This window comes from Toxotes jaculatrix, chromosome 18, assembly GCF_017976425.1.
Source record: "Toxotes jaculatrix isolate fToxJac2 chromosome 18, fToxJac2.pri, whole genome shotgun sequence".
In the NCBI taxonomy this organism is placed as follows: Eukaryota; Metazoa; Chordata; class Actinopteri; family Toxotidae; genus Toxotes; species Toxotes jaculatrix.
In genome coordinates, this window is record NC_054411.1 from 12,012,409 (window position 1) to 12,033,568 (window position 21,160).

At 40.3% G+C, this 21,160-nt stretch overlaps 2 protein-coding genes across 2 annotated transcripts; both read left to right on the forward strand.

Annotated features, from left to right (window-relative positions):
- Window positions 1-733: 733 nt before the first annotated feature.
- Window positions 734-9,501, forward strand: LOC121198163 (jupiter microtubule associated homolog 1-like). Its single transcript, XM_041062084.1, has 5 exons — window positions 734-920; window positions 3,366-3,508; window positions 6,634-6,782; window positions 7,335-7,362; window positions 8,957-9,501. The coding sequence occupies exons 1-5, from the start codon at window positions 865-867 to the stop codon at window positions 9,106-9,108; spliced, it is 528 nt and encodes a 175-aa protein (XP_040918018.1). The 5' UTR covers window positions 734-864; the 3' UTR covers window positions 9,109-9,501.
- A 4,486-nt stretch (window positions 9,502-13,987) lies between these two features.
- LOC121199056 lies at window positions 13,988-17,021 on the forward strand. Its single transcript, XM_041063511.1, has 4 exons — window positions 13,988-14,122; window positions 14,275-14,601; window positions 15,621-15,754; window positions 16,552-17,021. The coding sequence occupies exons 1-4, from the start codon at window positions 14,038-14,040 to the stop codon at window positions 16,636-16,638; spliced, it is 633 nt and encodes a 210-aa protein (XP_040919445.1). The 5' UTR covers window positions 13,988-14,037; the 3' UTR covers window positions 16,639-17,021.
- Window positions 17,022-21,160: the final 4,139 nt, after the last annotated feature.

The following is a 21,160-nucleotide window of genomic DNA, read 5'->3' on the forward strand; positions in this document are numbered from 1 at the left end:
GTTACTAACTTTTGTTAAAGCCCACCTAAGCTCAAAAATGGCTTTTGGCTATGGCTGCTTCTCATGGAGGTTTGACCTGTATTGTGCAGAATGATGTTTTGACACTAGAAGACAGTTTCTAGTTTATAGTATAGTATATAGTAAGTTTATATCCTGGTCCAATAGGCAATTTACACCAACAAGTGTGACGTGGAAACACAAAGCCTGCATAGATTGAGAATAGTCTTTCAGTAATGTAGAAACATCTTGGATCCACTTTTTAAAAGGATGAAAACATTTGCAAATTTATAGATTCTTTTTAATTAGGGAGGAGGTGTTGATGTCATTTTATGAATTTCTAACCAGATAACTGAACTGTTTTTGTGGAAAAAACAAATCATAACCAAATTATTGTACGGTATCTTTAACACTGAAGGTTAGTCCCAATAGCTTCCCCAGCTGGAGGTCAAAGTATAGCCATGTTTTTCTTTGCCATTTAACCGTTTTTCAGATTGTCATAATCAGCACTAATAGAGTTGATGGCAGGAAAAAAAAAAGGGCCCTGAGGGATCTGGGTTCCGCTGTCTGATGATCACTGACATGAAGCCGAGACCTGCCACCAACAGGAGAGACGATCTGTGAGGTTCTGTCCAATGAGAGAGGAGTTCTGCGATGTTGTGTCCAATCAGAGCGGGTCGAACGCTGGTGGGCTGGGTCTCGTGGGCTGGCACCGCAGAACCAGCGGATCTGGTCATCGTTATGTTTTTCAGAGTCGGGTGGAGTCTACATCCCGTCGCATCTCTGCGGGGAAGGAGGAGGAAATTTTTTTACTAGTTTTTCACTGACTATTCGTTACAGCCGGAGACATCGAGATACTTCTTAAGGATGACGACGACAACCACATTTCAAGGAATGGACCCTGGTGCTAAAAGCAGTTCCAGGTAAAAGGAGCTGAAAGCCTTTGACGGAGGAACAAAAGAAGTGGGATGCGGGCAAGCCTCTCAGCTAGCAAACGCCTCTTTTCTGCTTTTGCTTAAAGCCAGCCTGCTACCTAACATTAGCCCGCTGGTGGCTGGCAAGGGATTTTTCTGGATTTAGCTAAAGTGTCACATAGTCTTGCTAATTAAGTTAATCTTATTGGGTGACTGGTGCGCCATAGCCTTTAGCCACACCAAGTTAGTTTGGTTAGCCCGTATGAGCTTTGTAATTAGGCATGCAAGTTTAAGAAAGAAAAGAGAAACCGAGCGTCCGAGGAAATCTTTTCCATCTATTTTTCGGGAGAAATGGACAAAACTACGTAACATTAACTCTCAGCTGGCTGTGGCCGACTACAAAATAACTTTTTTTCGTAGTTCAGGTCGCAGCTCCTCTCATGCTGTGATTTCTGAAATGTGCCGCAGTTTGCAGTTGTAAATAATGTTATACCTAATCTGTTCACTATGGATGATGGTGTTTTTTTTTTTACCCAAATAGAGGACCAAGGAAACTGCTAATGAGCCAGAGTCCAGATATGTGATTGATCACAGGAAGAATCCTAGACTAGACTTAGGTCTGCATATGTCATTATCTCTGCTTTGGTTCATTATTGGCCAGGGGGAATGGGAGTTTATAGAAACTTAATGTCCGTCTTGTGGTTGAAATAGATATGTCTGACGCACAGCGTCATGTTAAAGCGTCATATTAATGTAAAAACACCTTAGGAAAGACCACTCATCCTCCAGGCATGCAGTCATAGCTTTCCAGTAAGTGGTGTGTCTCGTCTGGATGCATTCCTCCCCCTGTGCAGTGAAAGCAATGCAAAGAATAATGCCTGTAAATGATGAAAGTATCAGTGATGATTTTAGGTCTTCTAAATCAGATTTTGAGGGAATACTTGTACGTATAGCCTTTGCTGAGTGAGCATGTCAAATCTCGGTCAGCCGTCAAGCGTTTTGAAGTCGCATGCTGTTTTCGGGTGATGCGGGGGCTTGGGTGGGGGCTTTGAGCTAGATAAGCCTGTAAATCTTTTCTTAGCTCTTTGCTTTTGCTCCTTAAACCCCCTTGTACGAGCTGCTGGTCATTTCTGCTGCTGGCTGACCAAAGGGATCCGTAGAGCTGCAACTTGAACGGAATTAGGCTAAAATCTTAGTAGGCCATCAAAAGCCTCCTACCCTGCCTTATCAGACATACATTGGCTTTGGAGCTCAGCTTTATCTGCCCGAGCTCTACCTGCCTGAAGCTGTCCTTCAGCTTCTAAACATTAATGCTGTTTTATTGATATTATTTGCAGTTTAAATGTAGGGTGGGGTCTGCTGCCAGGCAGCTAACAGCTTTTCCCCCCATCACAAACCGTGTGGAAAGCATGAGCTCATCCTCTCTGGCCGGGAGGTGAAGTCTGGTTTAGGCATTACTGTCACAGCCAAGTGTGACGGACACTAGTGTGTATAAAAGAATTGATTGAGAAAATTCCTGCCGGTTCAGTCCACACGGTGTGGGTTTTCCTCCTCTAGTTGCTTTCTTTGTAGTTCTGCTTCGAGAGCTGAGCTGTTTTTTGGACTCCATCTGCCCGCCTGGCCCTTGGACAGCTGCTCGGTGTGTCAGCTGGTGGCTTCAGGGACTCTGAGGAGACGAGAGTTTGCTGGAAAAAAAGAGGGAGGGGTCCGGCAGGGGCTCTGCAAACACATCAGTTTCTGTCGTCCGCCCCAACTGTCCTTCAGCACAGCAAGAAAAAAAGGGTTTCCCTACTCATTATCGTGTTCCTTTTGTGCAGCTGGTGGTGGAAGGAATGTCGGTGGAAAGTGGGCATTGTTTACCATGCTCTGGTCTCATGCAGGCTCTCTTTATTGTTCTAGAATGGTCTATTCATTTGGTGACCTATATTAACTGTGGACCTCAGACTTTTCACCTCTATTGTGTAATATTGACCCAAAAGGGGGCATCAAATTGGATTTATTCACTGAATAATGGAATAACAATGCTACCAAGAACTGACACCAACCACACGTGTGTCACCGCAAAGGAATCTGTGCTGAGGAGAGGCAGCAGCTAGCCAGCTAACTCTGTGATTATATGCGACTGGAGTCAGCTGCAGGGCAGAGATTGTGACTGTCTGTCTGACAGGCTGACAGCCGGAGCTTAGAGAGCGGAGACCTTGCTGGTAGCCTGTGTGTGTGTTTTATGTGTTCATATGGGTTAGGGTGGAGTAGGGAGAAGGCTGTAAGTAGCTTGAGGCATCCTCGTGTTTTATTTGACTATTGATTATTCTGTTTTTTGCACCATGCAGCTGATCAGTGGCTTGTGACACAAAGACCTTGTATTTTAAATTGGCGTAAAGAGTGGGGGGCGGGAGCATGGTCAGCAAGATGTCAATCAACTGACATTACAGTCCATCATTTGTTACTCTTCAGGGTACTACGGCCACCAGGCGGGGACTCCAGCTTCTCCCTCGGCACAGATGACGACACGACCCCCCAGCGCAAGAACAAGATGGCCTCTAGCATCTTTGCAGAACCCGAGGACCCCCACGCTCATCGGAGGAACAACCCACCCAGTAACTCACTCTAACCTAGCTTAGTTTATTTTCCATGTGATAATATCAGAGCCAAATGAATGAACACAATAGGGTTTTGATTTACAAGGTATCATTTACAGTGGTTTTTAGTTTTGCATCAGGGAGGGTATATAAGTACTATTGTAAGGGCAAGTTTGATCTCGCAGAAGCAGACAGAAGTACCAGAATCCTTAAGTAAGCAAAAAACACCATGGAATTAATTCCCCTAACTTGAGCTAGGAAAAGATACAAACTGAAGTGTTATTTAGTATTTTTCCATTTAGGTTGTCAGAAAGAAAATCCCACAAGTGTAATGGCCAAAAAGCCCTGAAGCACTGGGATAAGGGTAATTTGAAGCTAGGCTTTGTTAAATGGGGATGAGGATCAGTCCTCACTGGAAAGAAATAGGTCAGTTAAAAATGTGTCAGTTGGTGAAATGTGTGGCCTTCTATATACATGAGGGAAGTTTTATTTTGAGTACATGAGAAGAGGGAGGAAAATGCAACAGCAGGGGATATGAGACCTGTAAAAGCCTTTGAGTTGTCAAGGTCACAGCAAGCATACAGCCACAGAGGCATGAATGAAAAATTAATGTAGGCTGGCATTGATGTACCTGCCAGTATGTTTATAATGATCCGGGTGAATCTTTTGCTAAATGTAATTTAGTCTTTCGTATACATCTTTTTTATTGCTTGTAATTAAAGATGGAAATTCTTATCCAGCTAGTCAGTGTTTGCTTTGGGCTCAAAGATTTGAAAAGTTGCTTAAAGAGAAAAATTCAAGCCTTACAGCAGTAGGATTCATTTCAGCCTGGGGCTGTGGAGTTACTCAAAAGCCACGGATCACATGTTTTCACACTGGCCACTTTGTAGAAAACAGTTTACATGGTTTATTAAATTTTCTGAGCGCGTGGACAATGACGAATTCACCCTAAAATCAGCCTCTGACCTCTACAGCCAGCAGCTGCTGACAGTAAAGCCTTTTCCTGTTTCTCTTGGGTCTAGGTCAAGTTCACTTGTCCCACTTTAACGGATACGACTGGATGAGGATATTTGTTTCTGCCTGAATGAGCAAGGTTTATTACAATAGCAGGTTTTATAAGCATTGTGCGATCTGTCTGGCCTGGGTATGAACTCCTTGTGCAGATGAACAGGTTTGTTTGTTTTGGCATGCTGTCCTGTGTAGATCATTTTTAAACAGTCAAATGCACCTTTCATACTCTCAAGACATGTCTGGTTGTGAATACTGTCTTTCACTACGTTCTCATACTTTACCCTTTGGAATTGCTGCTAGCTTTGTTATAATAACACAGTCTCTTGCAACATTGTGTACACCAACAGAGGTTGGAAAATGCCTGTTAGCATTTTGCCTTTTCTGATATTATAGTCACAGGAAATTGGGGGGGGGGGGGGGGGGGGGGGGCGCACAGCCCTGACAGCTGGTTTTCATGATCACTGATGGACTGTTCTGGTTTTACAAAAAAAAAAAGCTGGGCAGGCCTGTAAAGCTCAGTTTTTGTTGTAGTTTTTGGTCATTCAAAATTCCAGTGTTTGACTCCTGACAGCTTCAGACAAAGTCAATACAATGTCCTGTTCCCGTACTCTGGATACTCCACATTTTTATAGAGACTATTTCTCCTATAAAAGTATTTCCTGCCAAAACTTTTCGTAGCAAGGTCTGTGGATTATCCAGAGCAGAGAGACCAGGATGTTATTTCTGGTTGCTTTGGTGACAGAAATTTATTTCACCTTAACTGTACTGATGTGGTGGCAGAAATCTCAGAAGCTAATCTCAAAACCTGAGTACATAAGCACGAAACTCTTCATGGCTAAACCATGAATAATTGAGACATTTTCTTTTTTTTTTTTTTTTTTTTGGATAAACTGACAAGCAGTCAAGTACACAAACTGTGTTCCTCAAGGCAGTCCTTAAATCTGTGAAACTAATTCATGTACTTGGTTAGGATTTTAAAAATGTTTAAAAACCACGTTGACTGTAGGAATGTGCTGGTATTATGTTTATGCTGACACATAAGCATATTGTTATTCAGCCAGAGTCTCTGGCAGGTTGTTGGTCAGGATTTTAGGATTTTAAGATACCAGAGCTGTTGGTTTGTTCAGTTGCCCTCAGCTTCTGGCCACATGATGAGCACTCTGTAATCAGAGAGGAAGCCAAAACTACCAGCAGCAGCATGATTGCTGTTCCTGTCTCCATGCTTGTTGACGAGTAAGTTCAGTGATATCATGCATTTATATCATGGACCCAGGAGATCTATAAGATTAAGTACAAGGCTATATGTTACAGTGATGATAACATAATGCATTGCTGTCTACTCCATCAGTTTAGTTTAATCTTCTTCCATTTGCTATTGGTTGATCACTGCCCAGTGAATTGATCAGGCTGAGAAATGTGGAGCCCTCAGTGAAGGAGCTCTTGTTGAGTGATAGTGCCTCTCAACAGTGCTGATTCACTTCACTCCATTGACAACAATGGCCACTCCTCTTCTTCTTCAGCAGTCGTTGTTCCGCTCATGACAAAGACCGTCTGTCCCCTCCCTGGTCCTCTGGGCGAGAGCTGGGGCTGTTACCTTATGTGGCTTTGGGCAGCACAGCCTGCTTCCCCACAATGAGCCAAACACTGGGGTTTTAATGCTCTTTCTGCTAAAGGAGACTGCAGGCGTTACAGAGTTATGTGAGTTTTGGCATTCAGGTTGTCTGCCTGGAAGTGTTCCACTGGGTTTCTGGGTCTGTTGCAGACTCCCGAGCGGATTTGGTGATGTTTCCAGTTGATTCTCAGTGATTTTGTCTCATGTTATTTCAGTCAAATTCCCCCATAAAGCTGATGTTTTGTCAAATCTGAGAAGATGAATCTTGTGGTGAGCATGGGTTAGAAGCATTGGGGTCTGGGGTGGCTTTGTGGCTAATTGGATTAGTGTCCATATGGTATGACTCTGCTGCTTTGAAACCTGACTCATGTTTTGTCATTTGTCTCTTGTGTTTCCTGCTCAGCTTCAATATAATCTGTTTGCCAAAAAGGAAAAAAATAAAGTAACAGCTGGTGTGTTGCAGTCTGCTCAGTCTTTTAATAAGGTTCTTGCTCTGTCTGTCTGTCTCTTGCCTTTCCAGGCGGGGCACCCACAGGGACCCTCTGCGGGGAGCCCTCGGCCCCTCTTAGGCGGTGCCAGCAGCCTCTTCTCTTCCCCAAGAACCCTGAGCCGGAACTGACCACCATCCACAACTCTGGGGCAGCCATGGTGTGGAAAGAGAGACGAGAGGTACCTCATTTAGTCCGACAGACGCTGTTTCCACAACAGAGCCACAGCCTAGTTTAGGGCTGAAAAGCACATGGTCATAGATTAAGTATAATTCTAAACAGTACAGTGGAAAATTCAGTGGGGGGATGGATGACTTTTATCCATCTATTTGAAATGGACCCAGGATGTTGTTTGATAGATATTCTCCGCTGACATATTTGTAATCCCTGTGGAGGTTTAATTTTTATTCTGGGTATGAGCCAGTCCTCAAAAGAAAACATGGGCTGAATTTTCTAATTGAGAAATTTGAATGAAGTGCAAAGAAAGTGTGAAATCAGTCATCAGTCAGGCGTCTGTTTGGTATACAAAGATAAGGCTTACCTACCAGAAATATATCAGATCTAAAGAATCAGAAAGAATCACTAGTGGTGTCATTAATTACTGGGAATGAGCTGCATGTCCATAGAAGCTTCTATTCTATTCTACTCTTTTGTACATAAGGGTGAAAATGTCACTTTGCTCAGGGAGGATATCTGATATTCTTCATTCTTCTTCATGTTTTTTTCTTTGTAGGTTGAGAATGGCCAAGAAGCAAATGATGGTAAGTATCCTGAACTCTTCAGCTGTTTATAAAAAAGGCTTTTAAGTTTCTGTGGCACTCTCACTGTGTCTAAACAGCAGTGCATGACTTAGATTATTCAATGAATAGCTCCATGGCACACAATAACTGAGGTAAGGTAATTCCACTCTCCCCTGCCTCTAAAAGACCAGATTGTGGTGACTTGTCCCAAATTCTGCTGGCATACCATATCTTTTTTTTTTCCCAAGATGCAATACACATGCTCTCCCTTTCTAAGTCAACCTCACATGATATCTTTGATGTGGTTTTACCCTGCCATGATGACATGATGGTCTGTACTCAGGCAGCTGTTCTTTGATGGCAGGCTTCACTTAGCATGGAAAGCTTTTTATTAACCTCCAGGTGCATGTTTGTAAGAGAGTGGCTGGCTCCTCAGATAATGGAGGGTTTGACCACACAGCTTTATGAACATGCAGAAATCAAAGCTCACTTATTTGCTCGACGTTTGAATGTGATGGGAGTGTTTGTGCACGAAGTGTTTTAAATATGTGTGTTGATGTTTCGGTGTTACCAGAAACTTTTTGAGCACTTCAGTCAGTTTGTTAACACAGTGGGATTAGTAATTTGTTTCTCCGCATACCACATACACAGCCAGGAGTGGATGGTTTTGGAGTTGACAGGAGTGTGTTGTCTTTCTCAGGCGCAGCATTTAAATATGTGAGCCTCACTAGGCTGTGCAGTCCTGTTATCCATGGCACCAGTCTTATAAACCTATAATTAATGCAGTTGTTACAGCAGCCCCTCCACTCCCCCTGGTGTCAAGCAGTGAATATTTGGGAGCTGAGTGTCCTTTCTGCCTTAAAAAAAGATTTTAAAATCAGTGAAAAGATAAAGCATCGCCCTCATTTGTGACATTTAAGTTAAGAAGTCCCCTTCACTGTGCAGATTTTACAGCAATTCAGGCACTAATGGACAACAAGAGCCCAGTCCTTTAGCACTGTGATTTTATTACAGTATTGGTAACCTCACTTAACTATACTTGCCTGTAAAGAAAATGCGGTGACTACATATTAAGTCAAAACTTAGTTAAGACCAGAATCTGACTTGTCGACATTTGTCACATCGAATCAAAAATTACAGTTGTCCTGTTAAAATGTACAAGTTCAAATCAAAATGCATGTTAAATTTTCAATTACTTCAAAACACAAGCAAAGGCAGATGGCTAAACTCGGCCATCACAGCTAGCTGGAAGCTCAGCTAGACTTGGCTACAGTTAAATTTGCTTTATTTTAAAACCTTGCTTTTTCCTGAAATTGAGATCCTATCAACTCTGATGAACTTCAGTTTGCTAACTCACGTGAATAAAATAGTTGTTAAATGTTGTTAAGCTACTTGTAAATCATATATTTAAATTAATTTTTAAAAAAGTTATATATTTTATTTATTTCACTCTAATAATTAACAAATTGTAAATGGAAAGTTGAGAGAACATGATTTGGCAAAATACTATGTTTTCCCCTCATATTCCGTAGTTATTTCAAGGGCAGAGTCCTCTGTCTATGCACAGTATCAGCTACAGTTAAATGCTCTGCATAACCGCGTAGTCTTTTTGTAGAGTGTCCTGACGAAGTGCAGGGGGAGCCGGAGGAGGAGCAAGAGCAGCAGAAGGAGACGTCACAGCCCTCTGCCCCGTCGGGAGGTGCCAACGCCACCTCAGGTGGCCGAAGAAACCCACCTGGTGGCAAGTCCAGCCTCATCCTGGGTTGAGACCACTTTTTTTTTTTTTTTTCATTCGAACGCTTTTTTTATTTTTTAAAGATAAATACCCCCACCACTCTCTTCCTCCTCATCAACATGTCACCTTTTTCCCTATGTCACATGCGCTCATGCTGTCACATCCATGGACCTGCGTGTCCTTGCCCTCCACCCTCAAACCTTTTGTTTTGATCCTTTTTTCTATTAAAAGAAGAAAACTGTTGACAAAAGCACTTTATGTATCCCCACCTTTCCATTTCAGCCCATCCTGTAGTGCATCGCGCCTGCTGGGAAAGGCATGACATTTAGCTTGTCTCTCATTCTTCCCTGTTGTAAATGGTAAAGGAAAAAATAATAAAAAAGATTTGATGCGTGGATTTCTAAATACAATAAAGATTGATATGAATTTGCTGGGGCTGATTTGTTTTCTTGTTTTATGTAGTAATAGTCATACAATTATAGGGACCTTTAACCATGTTTAAGCATTACTAAGCATAAAATACTCTAGATAAAGGCACATAGAGTATAAAAATGCAGACATTAAAACTCCTCCTTTTCAGTTTCCATGTGCATAAATGGCTCCACACATTGTGCTGAACATTATTTATGTACAGTGAGATGGAGTCTGAAGCCTGCAGCCGCTGAGAGCAGAGACAGGCTCTGTGACTGGAAATCTGCCCAGCCAAAGTAATCACGAGAGCTGCCGCCAATTCTGTCAAAAGAGAAACTGCCCTATCTTTACATGACATCATGCACTGGATATTTGGCTCTCTTTACGGAGTTTCTGATTTAAGATAGGCGATTCATTTTGCTCGAACTCAAAGTTGGGTTTTTTTTTTTTTTTTAGACAAGTCTGATGCAAAAGGTGAAACGTGATTCATGCAAGATGTAATGTTACTTATGAAACACTGCCTTTGATAGCACTCCTACAGATTGCTTTATTTGGGAATGCTTGTCTTAATCTGAGCACTTCGCCTTCTTAAGCACTATTAGGAACATGCAAAGGGTGATGCAGTACGCCAATAATTCCTTAGCAGTTCCTGTTGGTTTGATTTTTGTCAGACCTTAACAAATGTAAAAATTTGGCCCACGAATTCAGCATAACATATTTTCAAGACTGCAGTTCAGCCTTTGAATTAATAAACTTTATTTAAACAAAATAACTTCACCCCACACCTCAATGTGAAATACAAATGTACCTGTTATATATTATATCTATTAATCCTGTTTCTGAAGGTCGGTTCTAATTATACATAGCTGTGCAGTAACTTGGGCTTAAAATCATCTTGTATTTGCTCCATTACTTTCATGTGTGTGGCAGTGTATTGACTTGATTATTCTTTGTAAGCCTCTTACTGTACAGCTGAAGGGGTCTAGAAGGCAGATCATCACTGTGGGACGATTTCTGTAGAGCTAAACCACAACTAATCTTATCTCCATTGATCCAAGGTTTTTTTTTTTTAAGCAGTTATTCCTTAGTAATAACAGGGAATGGCAGTGATAAATAATTTGACAGGTTGTGCTGACCCAGACCATCTGAGTTTTCATGATCACCTTGTGTTTAACCAAACAGTATTTTAAAAATATGTTGAGCAAGGTCCTTATGTCTGCACACCAGCCACAAAGCTCTCACTCAAAAGTTAGACCTGAATAAAACTTCCTGTCAGAATAGTTTCCGTGGCTTTTCTTTCTGCCTCCTGAGCTATAACTCCAGCTCCTTCAGGGCCAAACCCTGCTGCGAGAAGAGTGCTGTGGCACAGCGGTGTGTTTCAGCCCTCATCTGTCTTGAAAGGCATGCAGAGGTCACTCAAGATCAGGAAAAGAACTTCCTGCCCTGGAGAAATGCCAGGATGTTGGAGAGCAGTCAATGAAGGCTTTTCTGTTAGTGTTGTACCCACAGGGAAAATCCTGTGCCTTTTTATTATTACCTTAGACACAGAGACAGACTGGATCTCTGGTGCTTTCCTCATTCCGCTCCTCCTGCTGTACATATGATCATTCGTGTAAAGTAACCTAGTATATTTACTCAAGTACTGTTCTTAAGAACAGATTTGAGGCAGCTGTGCTTCACTTGAGTGCTTTAATTTTATGCTACTTTATACATTTACTCCACTACACTTTTTTAGCAACTGAAGAAACAAGATACTTTGCAGATGCAGATTAACAGCATCTGGCAACAAAATAAAATGCTGCACATTGTTAATCCATCATAAATAATAACCTAACAATATAACAATGTAACACTGGCAAACCTATTTTCACTGCATGTAGACACATTAGAGATGAGTCAGTAGTGATACTCAGTGTTCAGTTTGAGATCAAAATGTTGGGTGGACAATGGCATTATTTGGCTTTGGCAAACAAATGCGAAACTGCAGTTTGCTCTTTCATCCTGGTCAACAGCTAATCAGTAAAACCACATTAGAAACAGATTCTCTTGTCTATTCCCCTTGGTGATCCTACTAATCTTTCTAAAAAGACAGGCGATTACCATTTTCCTCCCCCACAGCCATATGCCAAGTTATTTAAATGATGTCTGTGATGAATGTTTAAGCATCCTTCCTCATTTGTAACGTCAGTGTATTGACAGGGCCATAATACCATGTGCACTCCAGATGAGGTCATGTGCGTCCCGAGAGATCTCTGAAGGGGAAAAGGATATTTGAGCGTGGAAAGGAACTGGGAAAATGAGGTGAGTCATCTTTGATTGACTGATTGGCAAACAATCAGTCAATCAATAACCCCATTCAGTCATACAGCACTGACTCAGCAACCACTCTAGGCAGCCTGGAGGAGAGCTGCAGGAAATACGCAGTTAAAGATGTTATTCAGTAGTCTAACAGCATGTGGAAAACAACAGGGTTAAATATGCTGCAGTTGTCTGTCTCAAGCAAAAAATAAAACGATTAAGCAACCTCCCATTCTACTTTTGTTGTCTTCCTGTCCTCTCTGTGACCAGAGACAGATCCTCCTGATTATCCTGCAGTCTCTAAAATGTAACACCACCCACCCACCAGGAGCACTAAACAGGAAGCACTGGTTGGCAAATGGACAGGGCCGTTTCCGTAGCAACAAAGGGAGCGTAAAAAGCCCTCCTTGCAGCGTCTGCTCTGGCTCACACTACACCTCCTTAACTGGATGAGACTGGTGGAAGGGAACTAATGGAGGAAAGAGCAGTTGGATGGACAGGGACCTTGTTTTTTTTTCTCTGTCCCAGAGGGAGACAGAGAGAGCAGGCGGGTGGGTGTATTTATTTATTTATTTTAATTTATCCCCAGAGACTGTGAAAGCCTGTGTTGATTTTATTGATGTTACTGATGTCGAGTTTACAATTCTCCCAGGACAGAGACAACTTAATGGAGTTTGTTGAGGTCATTTCAGCTTCTGACTACTTTAGTCATCATTTTATATGTTAGCACTGTGTTTGTCAGCAATAGGTACATGACTATGTGTGATCAAATCCCTACCTTTCCTTGGACCATACTTAATATTTCGCAGATGTTGACAATTCATGGCTGGTTTGAGTCTTTGATAGACTGTTTTACATTATATTAGATTCTTTTGTTAGTAAACCTGAAGATGACCAAAATGGCAGGATGCATTAATGGTGTAAGGAGAAATAACGATAACCTGAATTGCCTTATTCATTCAGTTCTTTGTTTACTACTAGAAATCTGATTGGTTAGAATATTCCTTAAAAATTCTTTTACCATTTTTTTAATTGTGTAGTTACACTGAGCTACATTCTACCAACAAAATAGTTCCTATAAAGACACTGACTGAGTGAACAGGACATTGTTCATAGTGCATAGTGCATAGTGCATAGTAAATAGTAAATAAATAGGAGTATTTAAAGTAAAGTGTTGCCCCCATGTCCTTTTTAAATCCTGCTCTTCTTAGCACGGTGTGTGTTTCCTGTACTGTAAAACTCCAGCCACTAGGGGGCACTGAAAAACAGGGTCCCTCCACTCTCTGCTGACACTAAACTTCTGACTAACTTGTGGGGTGGAAAAGTGTATGGCGTGGACACTGCTTTTCCTGGTGATTTGTGTGGTTTCTCTTTCTTTCTTTATTTTATATGTTTGTTTTTGTCACAGTGATAACATATTTCATTTCATTATTGTTAAGCCTCATGACTTTATTCATTTAGTCCAAATTAGAACACCTCGTCTCATACTGCAATGAACTGGATTTCACAATTTGGATTTCACACACAAAACACACGTTGTTGAAAAATAAATAAATAAATAAATAGATAGATAAATAAATAAATAAAATACGGAAGTGAAAGCTCTAATATTTCTCGCTGAGAAATCAGTTTTTCTGTCTGTCTGTGTCAACATGTCTCACCCTTTACATTTGTTTTATATAACTGAGAGCGGTTTTATTTAACAGCTGGAGCCAGAAGTGGTTTCTCTTCCTATATCTGAAACATGGTATTGGCTGGCATCCTCTTTGTTGCTATCTGCATAGGAGTTATTGTTATTACTATTATTATTATTCTATTGTTACATTTAGCTCAAATAAAATGTTTTTTTATTATCTTAGAATTTGATCTTTTCTTATTAATTTTCAAACATGCTTCTTCTTAATATTCTCGCTGCAAAAAGGGGCCTTTTACCCTTTTTAGAGCACTGCAGTTGCACTAGTGCAAGCTCTGAAAAGATAATAAACAATGATAACCTTTTGCCTAATTCTTAACAAAAGGTTATACAGTTTAATGTTCATCTTTACTTCCTGCAGGTCTGGTTCAAACAAAACAAAACAAAACAAAACAAAAAAACAAACAAAAAAAACTAATAATTTATGTAAATTGTCTGCCTGATAAGACTTTCGTCTCATACCAGACACTGAATGTAGGTCACGTGTTGTGTGTGTGGTGTGGGTGAAAAAAACACATCCATTTCCTTTTTTCAGGGTTAGAACCCGAGTTAACTCTGCATGACAGTCACTGTCAGCATGTCTGCTGTCTGGCTAAAGCTCGTATCCATCCTTTGTCTCTCCTGCACAGCCCTGAGTGGCCCAGGTAAGGCTGATTACGTGTAATGACAAACAATGAGACACATTTGTTTTGAAGTAATTACTGTAAAGCTGGAAGGATGAATTCATAAAGTTTTATCAAGAGTAAATTCAGATGAAATGTGATGACTGTGTTTTTTTTTATGTATATATGTATAGAAGGCACAGGAGTGGTATGGAAGAAAGTTGGAGAAGCCATCACCATCCAGTGCAGACCCTCTCAGGGAAACCCAGAGTATCTGAGTCTGAAGAAGGGCCTCAGTGAGGAGGTTGTTATTTACATGGTAAAGGACTCAGATGCCATTGTCACAGGATTCAAAGGAAGAATTCAGCAGAATGGAGCATTTCCCAACATGGACTTTCTCATCAGAAACTTGACCTCGGAGGACACAGGACCCTACTGGTGTGTTTACAAAACCTTTGACGTGGTATCCAGTAAACTCAAAGCAGAAAAAGGCAATGGCTCTGTGCTCCTGGTGGTGACAGGTGAGTCTCATCCATTTATTTTATTTTGCCACAAAATCTGTTGAGCATACAAATGAACTTTGTCGTTATTCCACCGGGCACTTTTTGTGCATTAGTTCAACAGTGCAGTGTAACAGTGAGCTACTGATATAAATCATTCAAAGGTGGAAGGTATGAAATAGTGCAAGCATTAATAGTCTATTTATATTACACTTCTATGACTTCCTGATAATAAAAAAAGGTGTAAAGAGTTTCACAGTCACTCCAGACACTCTTTGCACTTCTGTGCCCCATCTAAAGCAGATGACTGTAACTGTATACTCCTGCTTGAGAGAGAATTTGTAATTCCCCTGAAGCACATTTAGGGAAATCACTTAATCAGTGGGCAAACGAAATAACTCAAAAACAATAACATTATGGTGGAAAGAAAAAAAGATGAAAGCGCTAAACCTTTTTACAGCTTGAGTGTGTAACTGTCTCCTAGAGATTATGCTCATACACAGCTACGCTGCAATAGCAAATACATTGTACAGGACAGATTTAAAGATTCAAAGATTCTTTATTGTCAATTTGCCTATATGTGCAGGACATATAGGCAAATTGAAATACTGTTTCTCCTTCACCAAGTGAGAGGTGCCATTAAGTAAAAACAACAGGTGATTGCAATCTGATAACAACTGGAAAATGTTGTTGCTTTACGTATTTGGAGACTCGAAATGTGACACTTTCGGTATCAACATTTTGGAGACACTTTCTGCAAGGTGTTGCTACCGAACACGTCAGAAAAAATGTTCAAGGACAACATGAACATTTAGCAGCACAATATGCATTTGTAGCATTGTAATTTTTCAGGGTTATGTTTATGCACTGAGGTAAGCGACTTTGTAAGTTAGGACTCTGGTGCAGTTTATAAATGTAGCATTTCCTTCCTTCATTAATTCAATAATAACAATAACAATAATAATAATGATATGTTAATAATGAAATAGTGATAGTGTCATTTGGAAAACAGTTTGGTAATATATCAACTTAATCTCTAGAGGAGAGGGGTGCATCTGCAGACACGAGCACGGACTGTGAGACACCACACAAGAATCTGGTGCTGGTGTCTGTTGTGATCTCTGCCGCTGTGCTGCTCGGCTTCATCATTGGCACCTTCATATGGCTCTTCAAGGTACCTGCCATGTTGTTAAATCTCTCTCTCTCTCTCTCTCTCTCTCTCTCTCTCTCTCTCTCTCTCTCTCTCTCTCTCTCTCTCTCTCTGTGCGTGTGTGTGTGAGTCTCTTTATTTGATTGTATTTTCGCTTTGACTCACTAGACCTGATGGAATCTCAGAGGCTGTTTCCATGTTCCTTTTTGTCTTAATCTCAACAGTAGATTTTCCTTTTATGCTCAAAAACAAGAATCTGAGCTCATACATGTAGTCAGACCGCATTATTAGATGTGTGATCATTTTGGAGAATGTAGATTGTGTTGTTGTTGAACTGTGTTCCACAATTCAGAGAGGTCTTATCTGTTATGCAGTTTACCCTCACTGACGTAAATGGGCTGGACAGATTAATAGAAACACCTGTGTGTAAAGCAGTTCAATTCAACAGCAGCCCAAATTACATCCACTAAAATGATCACACAACACGTCTCTAAAACTGAACCTCACAGTCTTCACAAAGGTAGGACTTGTTGCAGGGCTGATTGATTAGACTTCATTACTGTTGTCAGTTTACATTTAATAGCATCTGACATATTTGACACTGTCAGGGTTTAAAACACGCCTGACCAGAAAGTGTAGAAAAAATGTACAGTGTGAAAATGTTACTTTAAAATGTCTCCAAGCAACTTATGAGAAAAGAAAAAAACAGACAACAGACTGAAGCCTCTGCAAGCGGAAAGGTGCACTGCGTGATGCTCACATTACCTGTTGTGTAATAGTTTCATATGTAACATGCTGACAACAATATCTGTCTTTACCAGACCAAGACTTTGCGCATCTCAGGGAAACCAAGGCACACCGCCACCAATGATGTTTATGAGGACATGCGTAGCACGCTCAGACGCTGAAGATGTCAGCCTGCAAGCAGCCAGCCAACCTCAAACTCCATCAGCTCAGCTCTGCTGAGGTGCAAGTGAGGCATGTGCAGCAATGTAGCAACTCAGCATGTTCTCTGACATACTCTGATATGTCAGAGAACATGCTGAACATTCAGGCATTGTGTGTGTCTGAGTGTATGTCAGAGAAAAACAGTAAGGTGCATGATTTGCAAAATGGTACAACACCACCACCACTGGCAAGACTGTGTGCAAAATGTGCAAATTATTTGGTGGCACAATGTGTAAAATTACATAAGTCACACGCATAGTAAAGATGTGCAGTATCACAGTTTGTCTTGTCTGAGTGGTAAAAAAAAAAAAAAATCTAAACTGGATTGTGCCTTTTGATGCAGTGTATTTTAATGTAAATATGTCTTTTTTAATTTCAGCAATATTTTTGTGGAAAGTTTATACCATTGTCTCAGACGATTTATTGTATTAATAAAGGTTCATCTGAATGCCATTTCATAGATACTATTTTAATAATAATAATAACTGCAATAAACCGTCTACAAATATAAAACAATATTCTTAAACATGATCATAATCAGCTTTTTTATTTACTTCTTTAGGCTGGTAAAATATATTAATCTGTGACATTTAGTTTCAGAAAACCTGGAAGCTCATTGGTTAACCACCTAGTCATGATGAAACAATAAAAAAAAGAGAAAAAGAAAAAAGGGAATGGAACTATCTGAAATCAGTTCACATTTAAATTCTATGTGGTACAATTTTAAAAGTTCAAAAAAATGAAAAGGGAACACTATGTTAACAGGAAGTTAAGAAATAACATATCAATAACATATCAACAACATATCAACACGTTACACATAGTTCAGGTGTGAGCATGAAAACATTCACTCTCTGTAGTAGATATTAATGCTGGATTTATGAGTAGAAATCATCAAGTTCAACATTTATTTCCCAGTGAGGCACTCTGACTTTTCTCTGGGGCTCGACTTCAGACGCTGGCGATTGATTAGCAGCGTAGCTACACTGTGCTTATCTGAAAAAAATGAAAAGGTGAACAGGTGGTGTCATGAGTAAATGACATCTGTGGATTCTAATGTAAATTTTTATTTGCACTGGCTTACTGTAAAACAGATGCAACTATGCAGATACAACTTCTACTGTTTACACATAATTTGGAGCAGGTCTGTGGTTCACGTTTTCACACTGTATGACAGTTTTAGCTTTAACACCCCACATCAGATCAGTACATTTGCCAGTGTGGTTTTTCAGGTCACCTCAATAACGCTACTTCTTTTATGTTTTGTTTTGTTTTTTTAAAGTCAATGTTGAACCACACAATAAGAAACAAGCTTTTGAAAAACAGTGCAATAATTTATTACCGGTGCCCAGTTGAGCCTAGCCCATGTGTTCACTAATGCAAACACTGTAAATCAAGGAAAGGTTCAAACATTATAAGTAAAGACAAGTTGCATCCAAACTCAGAGCTCAGAGACACGGTATGAGTCAACATTAAAATGTCAGACAGAAAAAAAAAAGCAAACGAGGCGAATGTTTACTTGAGAGTAGTGTTTCTGTGTGGTCACAAACTGTGACTTTTTTTTTCTTGACAAAGATCACAGTACATAGCTGACTTATAAAAAAGTCCAGCAAGGGAAGGAAACTGTGCTTTGAAGTGAGTGGTAGCACATGAACGGAAACTGAGACCCCTCTTACAAGAAAAACAGTTCAAGCACATTTACTGTCATGAAGCCACGAGCAACCACAATGTCACAGTTACCCTTAGATAGGTTTTTCTTTAAACGTAAGAAATGTTCCATTTTATTCACCTGTTTGTACTGATAGACACAAAGTGCACAAAACTGCAACTGCAACTGCAGCAGTTTCTTTACCTGTTAGACATGTGACAGGAAACCAAATGTCTCCAAATGATAAGGTGCGTATCATTAGGAGACAACAATCTACCACTGTTTTGCACATCAAATAGGCACTGTGATATGTTTACAACAAATAAAGGGAGATATGCCGTTTTTACTTTGAAGCCACATGTACAGATGGGCTGTTGTATTGTAACCTCTGAGGGGCCCCAGTGTCAAGTTTGATAACCCGCACTCACCTGCACACACACCACACACACACAGGTGCTGCTGATTAAAGGTAAAGTAATGAAACCGTTAACTTGGCTTCATTACTCACTTCTCATGTGTTTTGAACTGATACAGAATTTGTCAGAAGCTGTTTTTCTGTAACAGAGGCAGGAGCGGAAACTGTGACACTCACAAGGTGCTTTTAGAAGTGTAGGTAGGTGTTGGGTAAAAAGGAATTAGGAACCAAAAGTGTCTGCTTTCAAACTGTGAAACTGTCTGATGAATGATTTCCATAAATCTTGTATAATGTTAAAAAATCCAAGCTCTCTCAAAACATATATCTCTCTTGCACTAATAGACGTTTTCCGGTCAATACCATGCAACGAAAGGATGTGGTTATGTAACAGCGTGACTGAGAAACCCCATCACAAATGTCAGCCTTCTAAAGTTAATGTAAAAATAGCTTATAGGTCATGTGTGCAGCACTTGAGTTTGAAGATAATTACAGTATATTCAGAAGGTTATCGTTCAAAGAAATTGTTTGGTTCAGAATAAATTGAACAAAAACAGAAATTCATTTGTGATGTAAACAAATTCTGTGGAGATTTCATTTTCATCAGCAACTGTGAGTGCAAACTCCATAACTCTGCAGCTTTAAGCCTGGCCTATAACACTCCTTTTGCCTAAATACCGTAGAGATGTAAGGTTCAGTGAAGAACTCTTTCCTCTCACTTAAATGCCTGATTTACTGCGGCTGATACCCACATCCAGCAGTGATAGCAGCTTCTCTAAACGATAAGGTTCCCCATTCAAACCCTGCACAACCTTTCAACAGATGTTAAAATTACAATCTGTTTCAGTATTTGTAGTTTTGCCACAATTGAGTATGTGGATACATAATAAAATGCATTTATTTACATATGCAACCTGGTGGAGTGCATAGTGGTTTGTTGACTTGATAGTAAACCAATATTACAAAATCAGTATGAACTGTGAACAGGGTTTGTCTCACAATGTAAGACAATTTAATTGGATTAAAAACAAACAAACAAACAAAAAAAACCTCTGAACAGCATTCCTTCAGCATATTTCAGATTTTTCATGGGTTGTAGATTTTACTGAGATGGGAATCTGCAGTCCTCCAGTTATGTGGTCGTTTCTTGCAGCCACCACTGTACATGTGGTACAACAAGCCGCTGAACCCCTGCATCAGCAGCCACGTGATATTAACCAGTTCCTCCATCGGTTCATGTCTCCTGATGTTGTGATCTAAGGCATCCCACATGCGAAGCGTTAAAGAACACAAAAGAAACTGACTAAACATGGTCTTTTCACCGCACTTACCAACTTTAAATTAAAGGCCTTTTTCCAATTGACCTGATAATTCAGATTTTCTAGTTCGAGTACATTCTTTTTCCTTCTACCTGTATGTTTTGATGCTTTCCCAACCGTCCCGTATCTGTACGTTCCCGTGGCTTCAGATAAAAATGCTTTGGCAACTAAGACCAGCAAGAACAGCTTTTGAATTCACTCTTGTCCTCGGGGGTATTCAGAGAGGCTAAAGCATCCTATCTTCAGTATAACAGCTACATCAGCCTTTCAGAGCGAAAAACAAATATTTGGTCAATCATTGAGAACTGAAATGTCTCACTTGACTTTTTTTTTTAATATCACTTCCCTTTCAAACCCTGCATTTTAAAGTGATAATGTGTGAGGAAGTTAACCTTGCCCTTGCTTAGTTCACTATAGTTGAGGTTGTGATATATTTAAGCAATTTTCCAGTAATTGTCTCCTCTGGGTTGTGGCTGTTCAGAAAGATTTACATAGTCTTGCTTTAAGGTGCTAAATAAGTGTCTATACAAAGCAGCCCAACCACAGAACCGCTGACTCTAAAGTTCTTGCTGGGTAGGTCCTATCTGTTGACAGTGCGTGCTCATACCTTTGACTGATATCACTGCTGAATCTGATTCAACCTCTTGTTTGTTTTTCTAGGTCAAATATCTTGTAGGTCCACCCACGCTTTTCAGGGCTGATGCGTTTCTTTCAAATCACCTGCGTCAACACTGTGAACCATCAGCGAGTTCTGTTTTCTTAATTACTGAAGCTACTGAAAAACAGAACTACAAGAACTATTTTTTTATTTTCTGTAAGTTTCAAGAAGCACCCGTGAGTGAGACACTTTTAAAGTTTCTGGTAAAGTTTTAATAGGGGAAGACATTTGCCAATCATTTGTCAGTTAGTTAAATATGAACTCTTTGAGTTGGTTGAGCACAAATCAGACAGTATGAGAGAGGATGAGACCAGGCAGCAGCCACAAGAGGTCTCTGCAGCTCAGAACTGCAGCTCTTTGTGGCAGGATGTGAATTCCGGTTTTAAGAACATGAAGCAGGTTGCCACAGTCTGACATGTGGAATTTGAAAAGGTTAAAGGTCGTG